Raw genomic sequence first — 21,569 nt, forward strand, 5'->3', positions numbered from 1 at the left:
AAGATTCTTTTATCCTTTCTTCGGCTTTAAAAGTTTTCTTTCGTTTTGAAAATATCAATCAATTCGTCGTCTTTATCCGAAATGGCAAATCTATTTTCCTTATCTTCTATCGATCAGTGAAAATATCGAGTTTATTTATTTTTCTTTGACCGCTTATTCGAGTAGACATTCCCGGGATAACTTTCTTTCGTTCTTTAAATCTGACCGTTTTTCAATATATCCAATGAAAAACACAAATATTTAACTTTTATTCGATAGCCTCAAGGCTAAAAAATTTTCTATCTTCGTATCACATAACCTTCGGAAATATTGCATTAATCTTTTCGCTCTGTCCGTGCAAATAGTCGTAACGACCGATGATTCGTTTAAGAAATCTCTTCGTGTTTCGTTCAATTCGTTGCTTCGTATACACTAGTGGTTAAATTATATAATCGAGACGAGGTAATTCTTTTTTCGCGTATCGTGTAAATGAGAACTATAACGAGAATATAATGCTCTCTTCCGCCGTCGAGTCAGCTGGATGCTCGTTAGGTTAGGTTAGCATTTAAATAAGAACATATAGGTATAGGTTTCGCTACGATCAGGTATCGTGGTAATTGGTAGAAAAGCCGTGGTCTGACCCGGAAGTCACACGATCTCTTATCCTCGTCTTGACATTTCGAACGCCCCGTAAGCGGAAAATATTTCACGAAAAGAAATGCATACGCCATGCTCTTTTGCGAAGCCGACGTGACGACCATTGTTCCGTTTCGCGCACTCGTTGCCCCAAGCCTCTCTATGGTCAGTTGAGTGCAGTCAATCTGAAGTGGCCCGAGGCTACCGAATTACAATGGAGAAAGAACAGCCTTTCTCCAGCCGTGGTCGGCCACAAACAGGCAGCCAAGTTGGACACAGGTGCATGCAGATAACCGTACAATGCGCCGAGTACAACCTCCACAACTTACGGAGATCGTCTTTTTCTCCGCCGCACACATCGTTATCTTAAAAGTGAACTCGTTGAACGAACAAAGAAGATTTTAAATATTTTATAGAATATCTGTAAATAACGAATAAAATAAATATCGTGATTATTGGAGACGAGGTAACTGGAGATGAAAATTTTTTTGATAAGTTTACTTGTAATTTTTATAAAAAAAAAAAAAAGTTAGAAGACACGAATGAACGAAAAATTGATAATTTTATCTAATATACGTATAATCTTATGAAACTAGGCAGGGGACAATAAACAGGAACATATTCGTACATATTTGCATTGTAAATTTCGCGTGTTCAACACTGTCGTCGATAATATACGTAGATAAAAAATACGAGCTACGAGAAAAGTTGGAATAACAAAATGTTACGTTGAGCGTTTTTATTTTAAAACAATACGTGGATGGTCGAGCGTTTAGCTCTTAGCAAAACATCGTTCTATTTACACACGTTTTTAAAAATAGGCGTCCATTATCAATTATTCGATATAGTGTATATCAAAGATAAAAAAAAAAAAAAAAAAAAAAAATGACGAGTGTATTTTCGAAATATACTCGAAGGTAGCTGGAAAAATGCAACTTGATTAAATTTTGGAAAAATGTGTGAGAACAGGGAGGAAAGGTGGTCGATCGAATGAATAATAAAAAATGGTGTTTGATGAAATTTCAAAATTTCATTTCGATGCATTTTGCCAGCGAGCTTGGTGTAACAAAATATTAACAACAGGGCGACAGGGACGTATTACCGGTTTATTCAAGGGAAAGTATCGGCGGTATCATTAAGGAAATATGATTCACAGACGAAATAGCGGTTTAAACGCGGTTTTGACGAACAATAAGGATAACAACCAACGTCTGGTTTGTCGTTCGCATATAACAATAACCCCTCGTAAAATCCCAGTTACGTGTATGTGACGAGGAAACGGAAAATAAACGAAACCGACAGGGAATCGAGATCCCTCTCGTTGTTGAGACGTGTAGTGCAACGGGTCGACGTATGAAGGTGGTAGCCATGGCTACCTGTCGCCAGAGAAATTGCACGTTTATGCAGATGTTCCAGACACCGGGAAAAAAGAGCGACGTGGTAAGGATATCCGTGAATCGGAGAATGCGTCATGATTTTATCGATCTCCTTCCGACGATCGATCAATTCTGTCGTGTTGAGAATGAAAACCGAGGCGGTTGTCAGATGTTTTCCTTACTTCTCTAAAAAAAAAAAAAAAAAAAAATTGGCCGAATCGATAAAAATCACCGTACACCGGGCTAACCGTAAAAGGAATACGAATACGAATTCGAGGATAGAATCGTGTTTCTCTTACTCCATTTCGCGAATGATCTAATTGACTCGAATTAACGCGAAAACGGTATTGTTAACTCGATTAGGGACTCCTCTTGTTTCGTTGTTGTCGTGTAAAAAAAAAAAAAAAAAAAAAAAATTACTTCGTTTGAAGTAAGTTAAAAAAGGAAAAGCAGAGCGAGGGATAGAGAGAAGGGTGAAACGCGAATAAAGCTGGGAACAAAAGGGATGGGGGGAAAAATCAATCGAATTGTCCATTTCTCGAGCGTGATTAGCGCGCACACGGTTTAACCTTATGCTCTTGCATCGAAGCAGGCCGATGAATGTCGCAACACTGAAACACCCCCCGGTGTAACGGGCATTTATTTTTATTCGCCGTGATTAAACGCGATGCGCAAGAAATACTCTCGCGCTGTATGAATATTTACATTCCACCGCTGCGTATAAATAGCACTCGACTCGAGGGGAGGGGAAAAAAAAAAAAAAAAAAAAAAAAAAAAATAGGTTGAAGTGGGGACACACACACCCCGGCCATAGATATCAACCGGAAGCGGTTCATCCACAAATTCCCTCTCCCGTGTGTTCCGCATTGCGTATAATTCCTGTCGAGCTTAGCACGGTAAATCGTGTATTTCTCTCAAATCGGTGAACATCGACGTATCCGCATTGTGAAAACACCGTTTGTCCCTCCTTCTCCTCCGCCCTCCCCTCCCCTCCCCTCTCCCCGTAAATGGTTCGACACATTTGATTTTCGATTAATCGGATGAGCTTTGCTGCCTTAGAGTATGCTCCCTCTGAAAACGACGGATCGTGTCGTGTTGAAAAGGTTTCCCATGAATTTTATCAGTAGTGGTAGTGGTAGCAATCGATGCCTACCTTGTATCTGTTTTGCAACGATTCTTGAGATTTCTTCAATTCGTCTATCACGTATTTCGTGTCCTCCTCTTCCATCTTGGAGTTTATAGTGTCGCCGTACGTGATTACGCGTATCATCGTCGAGCTCTCTTCCTTTTCGGATAGCAAACTCGCCTAAACACGTTTTTTTTTTTTCGTGTCACAAAAGGAGTCTTGGAAATATAAAGGATTGGGAATCGCTTACGTATCGTTTCTTTTTTTTTTTTTCACCTTTGATTCTTTTGTACTTGTAGTGGTGTTCGTGGTGCTGGTGGTGCTAATTTGATGGTTAGGTGATGATTGAGGTTTCGCACGAGGTTGAAAGAGAGCCATGAACGGATAGACGAAGAAAAACGAAAGGTTCAGAATAAATTCTGATATCCTGAAAAAGAAGAAGGGGTTGAATGATCGAATAATGAAAAATTGATCGCGTAAAAAAGAAGAAAAAAAATTTCGTTTCGTGGTTTGAAATAATTTTTTTTCTACTCACCTATTGCACACTCTGACAGACTTTTGACACGTATCTGGATGCACAGGTTGCCCTAATTCGTTAAATACAACGCTTCTTGATCTTAAATCTTTCTCATAATATCTCTCCATCTTGTCGGTATTGATCAAAGTGTCCAATCCCCAACGACTTACTGTCGGCAGGCATAAGCCAAACATCCATTTAAAGAAACCTAGTAAAAAATTCCCCTTTAATTCCCGTTTCTCGAAAGGGATCTCAAATTGCTTTCTAGATTACCTAGAAGAAGTAGAAATAACAGCAAAATGGTCAAAACAGAGCAAACAATTGTTATAACGTTAGGCCAAGAAATTGTCATAACACCGGGCCAAATCGTAGGCAAAATCGTAGGCTCTTCTGGAATTTTTGCAACCGGCTTCTTTTCTTGAAGACCGGCGACACGATAATCTTTAACCTTAACAGGCTTATGTCTTGTTTTTGTATCGTCCTGACATTTTTTATCGATTTTATCACTGACACACGTGCACTCGGAATTTTTCACGCAAGAGCAACGACTCGCTTTTCGTACATTTATCCTTCGTCGTGCCACCACCTCGTTGTAACGGTTCATAAGTATCGCTGGAAAAAAAGAAAAAGAAGAGAGGGGAAAAAAAAAAAAAAAAAAGAAACGAAACGATGAAATCGTCAAAAAACGAAGGCAATTTCTTTTCTTCCAATGATTCTTCGTTCAGTTGTTGAACGAAGGGAACGAAATCTTGGGAAGGGAGAGAGGGAAGGGAAATCGACCAACGCGAGTTCTCACGACATTTACCGGAACAGGAGAATTCTTCTAAAGGGAGTTTGCCGTACAAATTCAGAATTATTTCATGATCATGATGGGGCGAGATAATCTTGGTCTCTTTCTCGACGTTCAACCACGATGGCGGAAGTCCTTGGGGACACTCCGTGATCCGGACTCGGTAAGAGGACGGAGATGGGCCTTTGTTGGTGATGAGCATTGTTATCACCGTGTTATCAATTTTAGTATTATCTATATGGACCTCGTTTATTTGACCAAGCGACCTGAAATTTAACGAACATCGTATTTCGAACAAACTTCGTTAAAACGTGAAAATTAATCGTATCGACTAAAATGATGTTTCAAAGGCAATACGATACGCAATGTAATCATTATATTTGCTTAGAATTCGTTACTATCCCAATCTCCAACATCGCAGTTAGCTTGATCAATATTCGTCGTACGAAAGCGTGAAAAAAGCTAGCTGCAATGTCGAAAACGAAATTTCTACCGAACGAATGTTTCACGATCAAAACTCGTGTATGGCAGTGTTGCATAAATTCTTGAACGTATTATGTGCAACGGTAATAAAATGAACGCCATTATCCGGATACCGTTATCCACGAGAAATGTGTTTCTAGATCACATTCCGCCCGACACGTTGATCGTTTTTCTTTTCTTTCTTTCTTTCTTTCTTTTTTTTTTTTTCTTTTTTTTAAGTTGTCGTAGAGCAGACAAACGAGTAGAATACGAAGGGGAAACGTATCCCCGAAAACGATCATCACCTCTCTGGAACTCACCCGGGTTTGAGAAGGCTATTGTAGTCCTCCCTGAGTTCGACGTCGATCACAGACACGTGCATCGAATGGTACTCCAGAGCGAGGAACTCGTGGCTTCCGGTTCCGTTCACATTGTACTTGATGGCTTCGCTCGGCACCCGGGCGAAATTGCTCAAGAAGTAGCAACCGGCCCGCCCAGACTTCCGTGCTTCCTACCACCACGTCACATTAGATCGAACGTGTAACGATTCGATAACACCCACCAGTTTACGGAAATGTTGCCGCCACCTCGGCAAATATTCGGCCCACCCATCCGTTCCTGATCCATTTATATAAATATAAGACGGCAGAGCTCTCGTACAGCTCTCGTCCAATTGATACGCACACAATCATGATATCGCGCAAATTGATCACGTAAAAATTAAAAAATTTTTCGTTTTATTCGCCATTCTCACCATTCGCTGTGCCGCTCTGCCCGGCATCGTCAAAGATAATTTTCACGCGTGCAATGCGTGCAATTTTTATTATCGGGATGGAATGTCGGTTTCGCGCAACAGTCGCATAGCGTTCCACATGCAATCATACGAATCATGTTTATTTAGATGAAATTACACGTACTTGGTATGCAGTTGCCACAATGAATTCACTCACGTATCACCGCCTCGCAGCTCGTATATAGCGTTTTACGAACGAACCCATTATTAAATACTTAATAAAATTACATTAGCGTAACAAGTGATGTACACGTTATGCGTGTGAAATGTGTCCCTCTTACATGTCACGTACACCACCGCCATTGCGAATTAGCAAACGTCGCCGGTTTAAATCTAATTTCACTTTCTCGACTCGGTATAATAATAATCGTGTGTAAACAGCAAATGTTCAATAATAATAATCGGTTACATTATTATCATTATTATCAAAGTGTAATCGATAATAACTCTAATTATCAATAATTATTAATAATAAAGGAATTGCATGGTGCATCGCAGGTAACCTATGGGAATTACCGTCCACAAAAAATATCCGTGCGATTGAAAATTATCGGGGGGAGAGAATAAAAGCACGGTGGACAGGTTGATCTCGCTATCGCTTCGTTTATTGCGCTTGTCATACGTACGATGTCGTGCCTCCAGTAGTCGAGTGGCTGATTTTTCAAACAGGTTCCACTGACATGCTCGCACCGATCCGGTTGGCCAGCGAATGCCGTGAATCCTACACCAGCTTTATCACACTCCTCTACATCCCCACTGATCTTGTTCGCTTCCACAACTAGGTATTCGCTTGACCATCCTATACAACGTATATCGAAACTTTCTCTTTTACATTATAATGGCTGATATAAGTTTTTGATCTTTTCGTTTACGATATTATTTTCAAAACCTTTAGCCTCTGAATACTTTGCTCTTTCCTCAGAAAGCTTCGATGGTACCAATAAGCGATCTCTCGTTGGATCCAAATTGTATTCGATGCCCGACGGCGATCTCATTTCGTTATACTTAAGAGCCACCGTATTTCCTTTATTTCGATAGTATTTATCGAAGGTACCCAATCTGATGAGATAAACGTCCTGTGTAGCGTGAATTTAGTGACTCCAAGATCTCAAACTTGCTTAATCGCTACGCTTCCGATTGAGCCTTACCTTATGATCGAACCGTTCGACAAATCCTTCCACAGGATCGATCCATCGGGCAACGTGTGTTTCACGTAGAGCCGTAGATCCACCTTGTGAACTATTATGGGCTCTTCCAATTGATACACCGAGTACCTGAAAAGTTTCGCGTCGTCGTGTTCGAAAAAAAAAAAAAAACGAAAAAGGAAAAGAAAGAAAAAGAAATCGAAAGAAAAGGAGGAAAACGTACCATAAATCGCTGAAGCGTAGACAATGAGCGGATTCTAAATATTTTAACGCGTCTACGTTAGGAGGATGCCTGCGATCCGAGCAATCTTGGCCGCCCCGAATTTGCCGCCGTTCCTTCGCCCTACTTTCGTCGTTCGCCGTTCCTTTCGCCGTGGTGCGCATATTTTTGCTCCTTTGTTCGCGCGGGGAAAATTTATCGCGATCCCTCCACTTGATTCCATAATCAAGATTCGACGGTTGAATCTGCTGCTCCTCCTCCTCCTCCTCCTCCTCCTCCGCCTTCTCCACCCCCTCCCCCTCCTCCCCCTCGTCCGACAGCATAAGTAAGTTCCTCTTGAAAGGCCACTTGCTCTTTTTGTTGTTCTTCTTATTCCTATCCCCCTTCCCCTTCTTCCTTTTCCGCTTTCTTCGCCGCTTCTTTTTCACGTGCTTCGCATTCTTCTTCTTGCCACCGTGCTCCCCGTGTTCATTCGTCAACCGCGCGTTATCCACCACCGCGGTCTCCCTTTTTCCCAACTCGTTCGATTTATCTCCCGCGCAAACACCATTGTTCTTTTTCGACGTCCTCCTCCCCCCCTCGAGGCTCGACTCGAGGAATTGCGACTCGTCCACGCTCTTGCCCACGTCCCGCGGATAAGCCTCCTCCTTGAACGGGCCCGTCTCCTCTCGCACGCTCGCCAAATCGCCGATCCTCTCCACCTCCAGATCTATACTACCCTCCTCGCCATCCTCCAATTCGTCGTCCTCGCCCGCCTCGATCGTTCGCCTCCCAATCTTCCGTTTCGTGTCCCGTTTCAGATCCTCGCCCCTTATCACGGACTCGATTATCTCCTTGATCAAATTGCGATCCTCCTTCGAGCTGTCCTCGTCCACCCCACCGGAGTACTCTTTGCTCTTGACGGAGCGCGGATTGTTCTTGGAGCGTGCCTCGTCCCCGAGCATGACCACGGTCTCGGTCGAGCCCAGGTCCTGGTATCCGGGAGCGGCGAATTGCTTCAAACTCCAGAACGTTCGATTGTTGGGAACGATGATAAATTTCTTCAGGTGTATTAGGGTACGGCCCGGCGCGTCGCTCGACGTCACGTTGTCCGTAACGAGTTTCTCCAATTTCTTCACGAATTCCGAAATGGCGAGCATGTTCTTCCTCTCTATCGACTGGTCGTTGGTGAAACCGTAATCGGGTTTCACCTTCTTGGCGGCCTCGGGCCTCCCCTTCTGCTTGGGAAAGCTCAATTCCGCCTTTATCACGGTCTCGTTCATACGCGATAATATGGTGGTGGTCGCCAGAGTCGTGCTCGTCGTTGGCGGCTTCGTCCTCGCCCGAGGGGTGGTGGTGGTCACCGTTTGAACGGTGGTGGTCACCGCTTGGACGGCCGGTCGACCGATCATGACCGGTCGGCAGATGGTGGTCGGTATGCACGTGGTCGTCTGGGCGACGGTCGTGGTCGTGGTGACGAAGGGGGTCGTGATTGGCGTTGCCTCGGTCGTGGTCAGGGTTGTCTCGGTCGTGGTCGTCGGCGTCGTGGTGGTCGGCTGACACGTGGTCGTCGTCGGCTCGCACGTGGTCGTCGTCCCTGGCTCAAACGTGGTCGTCATCCCCGTGATGTTCTTCAAATACGTGCGCTCCTCTTTCTCCGGATACGTGAGCTCCGCTTGCAGAACGGTCTCGTTCGCGCTGCTTATTATCGTGGTCGTCTCGACCGGTAACACCGTTCCCAACGCCGCCTTCTCCTGCTTCGTCTCCACCTCCATCGCGGCGGAGATGTTCTTAGGCGCCACGTGCTCCGGATAGGACAGCTCCGCCTGTATAACGGTCTCGTTCGTCTTGCTTATTATCGTGGTCGTCTCGATCGTGGGCGCCGAGACGTTTTTCGCCCGTTGCTCCTGCGCCCTGGTCGCGTTCATCGAGGCGGCCATTTTCACGTCGTGGATGCTTAGGTCGCCGTCCGACGCCAACACGCCGAGACGTTTGTCCGTGAACGTGATGTTTATGGGCAATTGGATGCTTATCGTGGTGAAGTTGGGCGCGAAACAACGCTCCGTCTGCTCCATGTTGCTCAGGCTGTCCTCTATAACGGCGTCGCGGCTCCCCAGGCTGTCCGGGTTGAGGAAAGAACTCTCGGGCAGGTCGGACAAGTCGAGGGAAACTTGGGGCAAATTGTCGAGGAACTCGTCGTTCACCTTCATCGATTCCTCGTCGCTCAACGCGATCTTGTTCAGATCCGTGTCCATGTTGAGGGGATCGTCGCGGTTCGTGTCGGGCGACTCCTCCTGCTCCTCCACTTCCTCCGTCTCCCGCGGAAGATTGTCGAGATTCTCGAGCGAGGAGAACCTCGACGAGTCGGAATCCTCCTTCATCGAACGTTTAAGGATCCTTTTCCAATCGTCGTTGTCACTTTTCTCCACGAGGTTGGACGACGAAAGTTGCCCGTCCAACGACGCGGCCACGACGTTGTCGTCGTCGTCGTCGTCGTCGTCGTCGTCGTCGTCGTCCCCCCCCTCGTTCGAGGTGACAACGTCGTCCACGGATTTCTTCTGCAGGTAGAGCAACCTCTGCCGCGGATCCGAGTCCCCCCTGTATTTGCCCGTGTTCCGATTCTTGGCGCGCATCGTGTCGAGTAAATATTCCCTGGCCACCGTTCGATCGTCGATCTGATCGAGGGGGGCGTTGGCCGAGGGGGCGGCGTCGAAAACGTCGGACAAAAAGGCGTTGGCATTGTCCGCCTCGCCGGAGACGAGGGCGTCCGACGAGTCGGCGAAAGAATTGGGCGACTCCAACGGGAACCGATTCCCGTAATTGTTCGTCTTCCCATCGTCGATCGAGTTCTCCTTGAAAAATTCGGGCTCCGCGTTGAAACTGATGGACACGGGCCGCCCGTACGAATCGCTCTCCAAGTGAATTTTCCCCGTGAGAGAGATCTCGAAATTTTTCCCGTGCTCGTCGCTCTGATCTTGAAGATCGTTGTTCTCCAACTTGTTCTCACCCTCGTTCTCCGCGGATCGTATCTGATTCGTCCCGCTCTTGAAATCGTTGGAATATTTATCGAACTCGTTCGACGTATCGGAGGATACGTCGTTGATCAATTGATTGTAAGAATCGTCGGTCTGCTCCTCCTCCGAGATCTTGGAACCCTCGTCCGACTCCTTCTCCAAAAGATTCTCCAACGTCGGATTCGTGTCGAAATTTTCCACTGACTCCTCATTCTCCGCATTCTCCGCACCTTTATCGTTCTCGTCCTTCTTCGCCCCCTCCTGATCCTGCACCCTTTTCTCATCCCCGTCCATCTGCTCCTCGGACTCGTTGTAATCGTCCTCGTCCGGCAACTCTTGCGACGACGAGGAGACCAATCCCTGCTTCTTGTTCTCGTTCTTGGTCTTCTTCTTCCGTTTCACCCTCGCCGTGTCGTCCTTCTTCGTCTTCTCCCGATTTTTATCGTGAATCGATTTCAAGCGTTTCCGATGCCCGGACGACGACGCGTCGTCGTAATCGATGTCGGACGAGCCATCGTCGCTGATGAAATTGTTCTCCTGGTGCTCCTCGATTTTCTTCCTATCCTTGCTCGACCGGTGATCGGCTTCCCTCTTCTCCTTCTCCTTCTCCTTCTCCTTCTCCTTCTCCTTCTCCCCCAACGTCTGAACGGACAGCAATCGCCTCCCCTTCCGATTCGTCCTCCCCGCGTCGCCCTCGTGGCAATTCGTGATCCTCGCCTCGTGATCCGCGCCTAGGCGACGATGCCTGTCCTTGCACGGGGGGAGTATCCTCCCCGGGACCACCTCCATCGTCGGATTAACGGAGTTGCGTTTCTTCGACGTGTCTTTGCTCTTCACATTCGTGCCCTTGCCGAATCCGAACGGGCTTTTGTTGGGAGACAAAACGGGCTGGTTGTAACTGTCCTTGCTCCCTTTCCTGATGGTGTACTCCGAGGTATCGGTGGTCGCGAACCACGGATGGTGGATCCACTTGATCCCGTGAGACGCTTTGTCCTGCGACTTGTCCACCTCCTTCTCACCTTTCACACGATCAGAATCGATTAGGTTATCGGGCCTCGCTCGCCGCCTCTTATCCTCTCCCGTTCCCCCACACTCTCCTATCGTGCTATCCTCGTACAGCTTACCTGGACCACCGACACTCGCCCGTATCCGCATGAAATTCTGCTGCTCGTGCGAGAATTTCGACCCGGACTTCTTCTTTACGAAATCCACGTTCGTCGCCTTGTACGAGAACTTCAACAGCGAGTCCATCAAACGCTTCTCCTTCCCGCAATCCCTCCGACTCTGCCTCGCCTCTTTCTCGCGCGCCATCTTCGCGCCACCCTTCTCGTCCCCTTTGGTCGTCGGCGAGGCGGTGCGTTTTTTTTTCCGCCTTCGATCCCCGAGCCAAAGCTTTCGTTGATCGCCGGCTAACTTGACCGGCGCCACGGTCGCGTAGATCGACTCGAGATCGGTGAATCCTCGCTCGAGCGAGGACTCGGTGGTGAGCACCAGCACGGTGTGCCGTTCAGGGATCGTTATCCCCTCGATCCCGATCTCCTCGTGAAAGTCGGCGCCTCCGACCGAGGTGTGGCCGGGTTGCGGCGTTTTGAAGCCGGGCCGGATCATCTGGTCCGTGATAGTGGTCATTTGAATTGTCTCGGTTGTCTCGGTCGTTTCGTTCATCATGTACGTGGTCGTGATCGTGGTCGTCGTCCCATCCCTGTAGCTCGGCACCAGTTGCCCGATTCCTTCCTCAATGTTTTTTTTTACCCCGACGAGAGGAGACTCGGGCATCCTCAACGACTCGGGCATCCTCAACGACTCGGGACTCATGTCGGGGACGACCTTGAAAAAGTCCACCACGACCAGCGCCCTCGTCAAATCGGATTTTTCCGTGGTAAATACGGGATTCGGGTTTAACAGAAGGAGGTCGTTCTTGGCCAAGTCTAGCGGGAGAGCTTCGCCCTCGGGCGCAAACACGTTCGGTAAAATTTGATTGTTCGGTTGCTGGTTGTTGACGGGCGAGGCCAACGGCGGAGGGATAACCAGATCGGAATTCGGGGTCGAACTTTTGTAATTGTTGAACAATTGATTCAGCTTCGACAATTCTTTGCTCGTTTTCTCGTTCTCTTTGTACCCGATCCCTGCATCTTGAAATTCCTTGTTCCGAGAACCCGTGTCGGGACTCTGATTCAGGTTAAACTCGGCCGTTTGATAAGAGGGGATCTTTTTAACCGACAGTCCTTGGTCCTGAGGATTCGCGAAAGGATTTTGGTTGAAATCAGCCGATTGATACGAAGGAAACTTTTTATTATTCCCCGATTCTTGCTCGTTGAGATCCTGAGAAACTATTACGTAAGGATTTTGATTCGTGTCGGGCGAAGATTGATAGAAAAAGATCTTTTTGTTGTCCCGAGAACCGGTGTCCAGATTTTCGTTCACGTTCAAATCGGCCGAAGGAATCTTTTTGTTACTCGCCGATTCTTTATTTTGAGAATCGATATCAGGATTTTGATACAGATTGAACTCGGCCGGTTGGTACGAAGGGATCTTTTTACTCCAAAATTCGAATTCTTTGTTCTGAGAGGCGATGTCAGGATTCTGGTTAGCGTTAAAATCGGCGGCCGATTGGTAGAAAGGAAGCTTTTTATTTCCGAATCCTAGTTCTTTATTGAACTCTTTACTCTGAGAAACGATATCGGGATTTTGATTCACGTTAAACTCGACCGGTTGGTACGAGGGAATCTTTTTATTTCCGAACCCTAATTCTTTATTGAATTCCTTATTCTGAGAACCGATGTCAGGATTCTGGTTCGCGTTAAATTCAGGTGATGATTGATAGAAAAGAATCTTTTTATTTCCGAATTCCAGTTCCTTGTTCTGAGGACCGATGTCAGGATTCTGGTTCGCGTTAAATTCGGGTGATGATTGATAGAAAGGAATCTTTTTATTTCCGATTTCTAGTTCCTTGTTCTGAGGATCGATATCGGGATTCGCGCTAAATTCGGGTGATTGATAATAAGGAATCTTTTTATTTCCGAATCCTAATTCCTTAAACCCTTTATTTTGAGAATCGGATATATCAGGATTTTGGTATACGATAAACTCGACCGGTTGATACGAGGGAATCTTTCTATTTCCAAATCCTAATTCTTTATTGAATTCTTTACCCTGAGAACCGATATCAGGATTTTGGTTCGCGTTAAACTCGATCGGTTGATACGAGGGAATCTTTTTATTTCCAAATTCTAATTCCTTGTTGAATTCTTTACTCTGAGAACCGATATCAGGATTTTGGTTCACGTTAAACTCGGCCGGTTGATAGGAAGGAATCTTTTTATTTCCGAATCCCAATTCCTTGAATTCTTTGATCTGAGAACCAGTATCGGGATTTTGGTTCACGTTGAACTCGGCTGATTGATAAGAAGGAATTTCTTTATTCCCCAATCCTTGCTCTTTAAACTCTTTACCTTGAGAGCCTATATCACTTTGAATCGTGTCAGCCGATTGATAGAAAGAGATCTTTTTATTCGCGAATTCCTCGTTCTTAAACTCTTTATCCTGAGAAGTGAAGTCAGGATTTTGATTCGTGTCACCCGATTCGTAGGGAGGAATTTCTTTATTCGCGAACTCTTGGCTTTTAAACACTTTATCCTGAGAACTCGTGTCAGGATTTTGATTCGCGTTAAAATCAACCGATTGGTAGGAAGGAATATCTTTATTCGAGAATTCTTGCTCCTTGAACTTTTTATCTTGAGAACCCATGTCGGGGCTTTGATTCGCGTCAGCCGATTGATAAGAAAGAATTTCTTTGTTCGGGAATTCTTCCCCTTTAAACTCTTTATCTTGAGAACCCATGTCAGGATTTTGATTCGCGTCAATTGATTGAGATGGGATTTCTTTATTCGCGAATTCCTCGTTCTTAAACTCTTTATCTTGAGAACCGATGTCGGCTGAAGAAATTTCTTTGTTCGACAATTCTTGCTCCTTAAACTCTTTCCCTTGAGAGCCCATATCGAGACTTTGATTCGCGTCAACCGATTGATCGGAAGATATTTCTTTGTTTTCAAATCCTTGTTCTTTGAACTGTTTATCAGGGCTTTGATTCGCGTCAACCGATTGATCGGAAGATATTTCTTTGTTTTCAAATCCTTGTTCTTTGAACTGTTTATCAGGGCTTTGATTCACGTCGACCGATTGATCGGAAGAAGAAACTTCTTTACTCGAGAATTCCTCGTTTTTAAACTCTTTGTCTCGAGAACCCGTATCAGGGCTTTGATTCGTGTCGGCCGATTGATCGGAAGGAATTTCCTTATTCGACAATTCCTCCCCTTTAAACTCTTTATCTTGAGAACTCGAATCAGAACTTTGATTCGTGTCGATTGATTGGTCGGAAGGTCCGATTTCTTTATTCGGGAATTCTTCCCCTTTAAACTCTTTATTTTGAGGACCGATGTCAGGGCTTTGATTCGCGTTAAAATCAGCCGGTTGATAGGAAGGAATTTCTTTGTTCGAGAATCCTTGCTCTTTACTTTGAGTGCCCATATCGGGGCTTTGATTCACATTGAATTCAATCGATTGGTAGGAAGGAATTATTTTATTCGCGAACTCTTGTTCCTTGAGCTCTTTATTCTGAGAATCCACCATATCGGAATTGATGTCGAAGCCGATCGATTGATAAGAGGGAATTTTCTTGTTAAAATCGAAATCATTTATCTTTTCGTTGAAAACAGATCCTATTAGCTTTTTTATATCAGGAATTTCATCGATCGGTTGATTCGACAATTCCGCGTTTATCTCTTTCCCTTGTACGCCTTCTTTTCCTTCCTTACCTGTATCTGTCACTTCTTTGTTCACCGTCTCTTGCTTCTCTTTGTTTTGCACCTTGTCGAAATCGTTCGAAGACTCGTCGTTACGCATTTTTGGCACAACCTCCTTCCTCTGTGACGGTTTCAACCCCATCGTGTCCTCCTTGAGCGTGTCGCTTATACGGCTGAATTTCTCCTCGATCTTTTTGTCCAAGTTGTCCGAGTCCTTTGAACTCGATTCATCGTTCTTCTCCTCCTCCTTCTTCTCCTCCTCCTCCTTCTTCTCCTCTTCTTTCTTCTTCTTCTTCTCCTCCTTTTTCTCGCTCCTACTCCTCTCTTCCGAGTCTTTTTTATCGTTGTATTCGTTCGACATCTTGACGAACTTTGCCGGCTTCCTTATCGACTTGGCGTTATCTATATATATTTGCATACCTTTACCGTAATTCGGCTCCGCGAATCTTTCCCCGTCGTCCGCTCTTTCGCTTCTCTTTTGCCGACCTCGTTTCCGAAATTTTCGTTTCCCGATCGACTCCTCCGTGTCGAGTATGGGATGCTGGTTTTTCTTACTCTTTACATATCTGCGGGATCTAAAGTTGGCTTTGTCCTCCTTGTAACCGGCGAAATGTTCCCTCGACTTCTTCTTACCGTGATGACCGTAGTTGTTCCTCAACGACACGTCCTTCAACGTTCTCTTTTGGGGCGTATAATTCTCAATCGTCTCTTCCCTAGGACGCTTTTTCCTCTCGCGCGTGTAAAAATCATCATTCCGCAACGCGGTTCCCTCTTTCGCGCTCGAAATCACGCGCTTCTCCCTCCCGTAAATTTCGCCCGAAATTTCCTTCTTCTTCTTCTTCTTCTTCTTCTTCGATCGAAAATGTCCCGATCTTCTTTCCGCTCTACGTCTCTCGTTGAAACCGTCGGCTTCGTTCCACGCCGATGTACTTCCTACCACCTCGTTTAAATTATCGTCCACGATCTCTTTTGCCGGGACCGTCCATCGCGTCCCGGACCTGTTCAACACACCTGTCTGAAAGTGTCTGAGACGGCCGGTCGAATGCATAGGGGGCCGAATCGCGGCCAGATCGATGGCGGAGAACGCGTTGCTCCTCTTCCTTTCGCGCTTCAAAGTCCAATCCTTGTTCGCGTAGAAAGATTCGATCTGGCATTTCTTCCGTCCATCGTCCACCGCGTTATCCTCCGCGTTAACCTCCTTCGATCTTCGTTCCGGTATCAATTTCTTCGACTCGTATTCCACCGAGTAAAACGAGAGCTCAGGGCAAGTGACGCCGCGGAACGAGCCCTCTCGCCCGCCCGATCCTTCGCTCATCGAATTTCCCTCCACTTCCGACAACTTTTTCCCCTCCTCTTTCGAGCCGATCGAGTGGAATCCGCGATTTCTCCAACCCTCCTCCCGATTTCCCGCATCCTCCATCGCCGATCCTGAATTTTTCCCCGCTATCGTCGATCTCGAATCGCCGATCGAGTGGAACTCGCGATTGCTCGAAACATCCTCCCGTTTTCCCCCGTTCTCTTTCGCCGATCTTGAATTTTTCCCGGCTATCGCCGATCCCCTGTGCCTCGAATCGCCGACCGACTGGAATTCGCGATTGCTCGAAGCCTCGTGCACTTTTCCTCCGCTCTCTTTCGCCAATCCCGAATTTTTCTCCATCGAGCTTTCGGCCATCGATTCGACGTGTTTCGAATCACGGAATTCGCGATTATTCGAGGCTTCGTCTCGATTTTTCGTCACCGTTATCGATTCGCCGTGTTTCGAATTATGGAATTCGCGATTATTCGAAGCTTCGTACAGTTTTTCTTCATTTCCTTTCGCCAATCCTGAATTTTTCCCCACTGCCATCGATTCGCCGTGTTTGGAATCGTGGAATTCGCGATTGTTCGAAGCTTCGTCTCGATTTTTCATCATTGTCATCGATTCTCCGGGTTTGGAATCATGGAATTCGCGATTATTCGAAGCTTTGTCTCGATTTTTCGCCATTGTTATCGATTCGCCGTGTTTCGAATTATATAATTCGCGATTGCTCGAAGATTCGTATAGTTTTCCTTCATTTTCTTTCGCCAATCCCGAATTTTTAACCATGGCCATCGATTCGTCGTGTTTGGAATTATGGAATTCCCGATTATTCGAAACTTCTTCTGGATTTTTCGCTACTGTCATAGATTCGCGGTGTTTTGAATCATGGAATTCTCGATTGTTCGAAATTTCGTACAGTTTTCCTCCACTTTCTTTCGCCAATCCTGAATTTTTCCCCACTGTCATAGATTCACCGTGTTTGGAATCGTAGAATTTGCGATTGTTCAAACCTTCGTCCAGTTTTCCTCCACTTTCTTTCGCGAATCCCGAATTTTTCCCCACCATCATCGATTCACCGTGTTTGGAGTTATGGATTGACTGGAATTCTCGATTATTCGTAATTTCGTAACGTTTTCCTTCATTTTCTTTCCTCAATCCTGAATTTTTCCTCATTGCCATCGACTCGCCGTATTTGATGTTATGGAATTCCCGATTATTCAAAGCTTCGTCTCGATTTTTCGCCATTAACGATTCGTCGTGTTTCGAATCGTGGAATTCGCGATTGTTCGAAGCTTGGTACAGTTTTCCTCCATTTTCTTTTGCCAATCCTAAATTTTTCCCCATTGTCATAGATTCACCGTATTTGGAATCATGGAATTCACGATTGTTCGAAACTTCGTCTCGATTTTTCGCCATTGTCATCGATTCTCCGGGTTTAAAATTCTGGAATTCGCGATTGTTCGAAGCTTGGTACAGTTTTCCTCCACTTTCTTTTGCCAATCCTAAATTTTTCCCCATTGTCATAGATTCGCCGTATTTGGAATCATGGAATTCACGATTGTTCGAAACTTCGTCTCGATTTTTCGTCATTGTCATCGATTCTCCGGGTTTAAAATTCTGGAATTCGCGATTGTTCGAAGCTTGGTACAGTTTTCCTCCACTTTCTTTCACGAATCCTGAATTTTTCCCCATTGTCATAGATTCGCCGTATTTGGAATCATGGAATTCACGATTGTTCGAAACTTCGTCTCGATTTTTCGCCATTGTCATCGATTCTCCGGGTTTAAAATTCTGGAATTCGCGATTGTTCGAAACTTGGTACAGTTTTCCTCCACTTTCTTTTGCCAATCCTAAATTTTTCCCCATTGTCATAGATTCGTCGTATTTGGAATCATGGAATTCACGATTGTTCGAAACTTCGTCTCGATTTTTCGCCATTGTCATCGATTCTCCGGGTTTAAAATTCTGGAATTCGCGATTGTTCGAAGCTTGGTACAGGTTTCCTCCACTTTCTTTTGCCAATCCTGAATTTTTCCCCACTGTCATAGATTCGCCGTATTTGGAATCATAGAATTTGCGATTATTCGAAACTTCGTCTCGATTTTTCGCCATTGTCATCGATTCTCCGGGTTTAAAATTCTGGAATTCGCGATTGTTCGAAGCTTGGTACAGGTTTCCTCCACTTTCTTTTGCCAATCCTGAATTTTTCCCCACTGTCATAGATTCGCCGTATTTGGAATCATAGAATTTGCGATTATTCGAAACTTCGTCTCGATTTTTCATCATTGTCATCGATTCTCCGGGTTTAAAATTCTGGAATTCGCGATTGTTCGAAGCTTGGTACAGTTTTCCTCCACTTTCTTTCACGAATTCTGAATTCTTCCCCACTGTCATAGATTCGCCGTGTTTGGAATCGTGGAATTCACGATTGTTCGAAACTTCGTCTCGATTTTTCGCCATTGTCATCGATTCTCCGTGTTTAAAATCATTGAATTCGCGATTGTTCGAAGCTTGGTACAGTTTTCCTCCACTTTCTTTTGCCAATGCTAAATTTTTCCCCACTGTCATAGATTCGCCGTGTTTGGAATCGTGGAATTCGCGATTGTTCGAAATTTCGTCTCGATTTTTCGCCATTGTCATCGATTCTCCGGGTTTAAAATCATTGATTTCGCGATTGTTCGAAGCTTGGTACAGTTTTCCTCCACTTTCTTTCACGAATCCTGAATTCTTCCCCACTGTCATCGACTCGCCGTGTTTGGAATCACGGATCGACTGGAATTCTCGATTGTTCGAAGCTTGGTACCGATTTTCTCCATTTTCTTTCGGCAATCCTGAATTTTTCCCCACCATCATCGATTCGCCGTGTTTCGAATTACGCATCGATTGAAATTCACGAATGCTCGAAGCTTCGTCTCGATTTTTCGCCACTGTCATCGACCCGCCGTGTCTCGAATTATACAATTCGCGTCCGCTCGAAACTTCGTCTCGATTTCTTCCACCATCTTCCATCGCGAGTTCCGAATTTTTAACGATTGTCACCGATCCCCTGTGCTTCGAATTACCGATCGGCTGGGATCCTCGATTATTCGAAGCCTCGTACCGATTTCCTCCATTCGGAAGGAATCGGACTGAATTTTCGCCCAATTTCGTGATCGATTCGCCATGTTTCGAATTATGGAATTGGCTCGAACCTTCTCCGTATCGATCGCTTCCGTTCTCTTCCGCCAATCCTGAACTCTTCCCCACCGTCATCGATCCCCTGTGCTTAGAATCGCCGATCGACTGGAACCCGCGACCGTTCGAGGCCTCGTACCCTCCTTTCCCCCCATCCTCCTTCGTGCCCCAACTTTTGTGGACCACGGCCTCCGTGCTCGATTGGCTCTGTTTCAAATCTCCCTCCTTCCCCGTCGCTTTTCCACGCGTCAACGCCCGATCTCGTCCAACCCCCAACGTCGTTACGTCCACCAGCTCGCCAACGATCACCTCGAGAAACGAGCTCGTCGACGTTTCCAATCGCTTCCCGTCGTAGCACCTGTCCTGTCCTTTTTTCACCTGGGTCGTGGTGGTGGGAAGATGGGCCGGCTCGCCTTTCCTCGACTCGTTACTCACCGTTTCCTTATTTGCAACCGGTTTCTTCGACAATATTATTTGGATTCCGTTCCGCGTGTCGTACAAAGTTCCGAACTCGATTGTCTCGTTGCCAGGTAGACACGAGTGAGACGCGTTTGCACGGAGCGGAGCCTCGCCCCTCGTCGGCTGGCCTCGTGCCACCGAATTATCCTCCCTGCACCCGCTCTCGCTCTGAAACCTGTTGCAAGATTTGTTCGAAGCGGCCCCGTAGCTCGACTTGGCCTTGCCGCTGCAACTTGCCGCCGGCTGCCCCGACAAATCCTGTCTCTCGAACGTCGAATTGCAGGAACAACAGAAACCCTGCAACCGTTTCGTCCCGGATTATCCTCGATATAAGAGGGAGGAGGGACGTTTTACTCGTACGCGGATAAATCGAGGGAGAAACCGAAGTGAATCATTAAATATTCAGAGTTCTTCTTCTCGGATTTCTGAATCTAATTCTGATCGATGATTATTAACGCGTATATGATCGTATTGAAATGTATCTCGTTTGGAGTAACATACGGATAAACGTAAATCCCTTAACGGAGAAAAGATATTCCTCGCCAAGCTTTCGTATTTGTTACCGATTTATCGAGCAATATTAATCAGAGAAATCGGTGCTTATTTTCTACGCTTATTATTCTAACGTGGATGATAAAATCGATGGAGGATAAAAGAGTGCCGTTTACCTCGCTGAACGGAACAGGTTTCCCGTGTATGAAGGATCGGCCGCAAGTGGGATGCTCGGTAACGCTGCACCCCGTGAAATTCGGGCTCCGGTTGTTAATCACCTCTTCCCTCGCCTCTGCGTTAACAACCTTGTTCAAAGCCGCGCGATCAATAAGATTGCCCGCGAGATCTCGTCGACTAGCTCCGCTAGCAGCAGTTACCAACGATCGGTAAAATGAACGCCCCGCGAAAACTCGTTGGATAAAGTGTGTCATTTATCGGGATCCGATAATAAGGATCGAGGGAAATTTTTCGCGAAATCCGAGGGTAACCGGCCAGCAGAGTCGTCGACCGATGATGGAAAGTTTGATTTCTTTTTTTTTTTTTCCTTTCTTTCTTTCTCTCTCTCCTCTCTCACGAGGAGAAAGATTTCTCCTCGTATGAGATACTCACACTTTGAAATTTCAACCCGTAAAACTGCAGTATAGTATCTTGGCGAACTTTGATCACGTAGGGATTTTGGAGGGGGATCTTTTCCATCGTGAACGGGTCCAGCACGTGATCGATCACTACGAATTTCTCCTCGATCTCGGTCTGCCAATTTTTTTCCCTTGTTATTCGTGGGAATGTAAGGAAGAGAGGGGAAATGTTAAATCTGTAGGAATCAGAACCTTGCCGATATTGTTGAACCTCATGCTGATAATGATCTTCCGCGTGCAGTTTCTCATCGTCACTGGATTCTGTTCCTCGTCGTATCTACGTTTTCGACGAACGTGAACGCCTTGCCTCGTTCTACGAAATCGGTTCCCAACGAAATCGAACAATCAGATCTCTCTCCCTTTCTCTCTAAAGAGAACTTACTTCTCGTTTTGAAGGAGGGGGCAGTGCGAGAGCACAGCCCTGATCTCGATCAACGGTCGATCCCATTCGTCCGTGTCTTCTCTGATTTGCCTGTCACTGATGAACCGGGACGGGCAATCGGGATTTCTGGAAGGGTGAAGCCGAGGAACGTACTCGAATTCGGACACGTATGGTGTACGTGTCGCGCTCATTCTGCCATAAGAGACGAGTGTCATCTGCGGATACACGGATCACACGTGAGAGCGAAGAAAATGGATTATTGGGCGAAACGGGTCTCGTTGTATTTTC

The 21,569-nt window shown here is 46.0% G+C and overlaps 2 protein-coding genes across 2 annotated transcripts in view; one reads left to right on the top strand and one right to left on the bottom strand.

The window, feature by feature from the left end:
* Positions 1-21,569, top strand: part of LOC100866315 (CDAN1-interacting nuclease 1) — a 131,049-nt gene that overhangs the window by 327 nt on the left and 109,153 nt on the right. The gene's annotated exons all lie outside the window — the stretch shown is intronic.
* LOC116414898 (hapless 2-like) lies at positions 1,340-7,183 on the bottom strand. Its single transcript, XM_086904764.1, has 11 exons — positions 7,048-7,183; positions 6,828-6,953; positions 6,569-6,755; positions 6,306-6,478; positions 5,207-5,397; positions 4,440-4,690; positions 3,908-4,246; positions 3,653-3,842; positions 3,394-3,544; positions 3,145-3,297; positions 1,340-3,062 (listed from the first exon to the last, which is right to left on the bottom strand). Exons 1-11 carry the CDS (start codon positions 7,048-7,050, stop codon positions 3,024-3,026), a joined length of 1,803 nt encoding a protein of 600 aa, XP_086760890.1. The 5' UTR covers positions 7,051-7,183; the 3' UTR covers positions 1,340-3,023.

Source organism: Apis florea, unplaced genomic scaffold (genome assembly GCF_048593485.1).
Source record: "Apis florea isolate Af1SG1 unplaced genomic scaffold, ASM4859348v1 contig_2350_pilon, whole genome shotgun sequence".
Lineage (NCBI taxonomy): Eukaryota > Metazoa > Arthropoda > Insecta > Hymenoptera > Apidae > Apis > Apis florea.

Excerpts from the sequence above, each read along its gene's own strand:
- LOC116414898 (XM_086904764.1), bottom strand. Across the intron at positions 3,843-3,907 it reads GTTATTTCTACTTCTTCTAG|GTTTCTTTAAATGGATGTTT; the intron begins GTAATCTAGAAA and ends ATTTTTTACTAG. Across the intron at positions 3,063-3,144 it reads CGTTGCAAAACAGATACAAG|AGGGAGCATACTCTAAGGCA; the intron begins GTAGGCATCGAT and ends CGTCGTTTTCAG.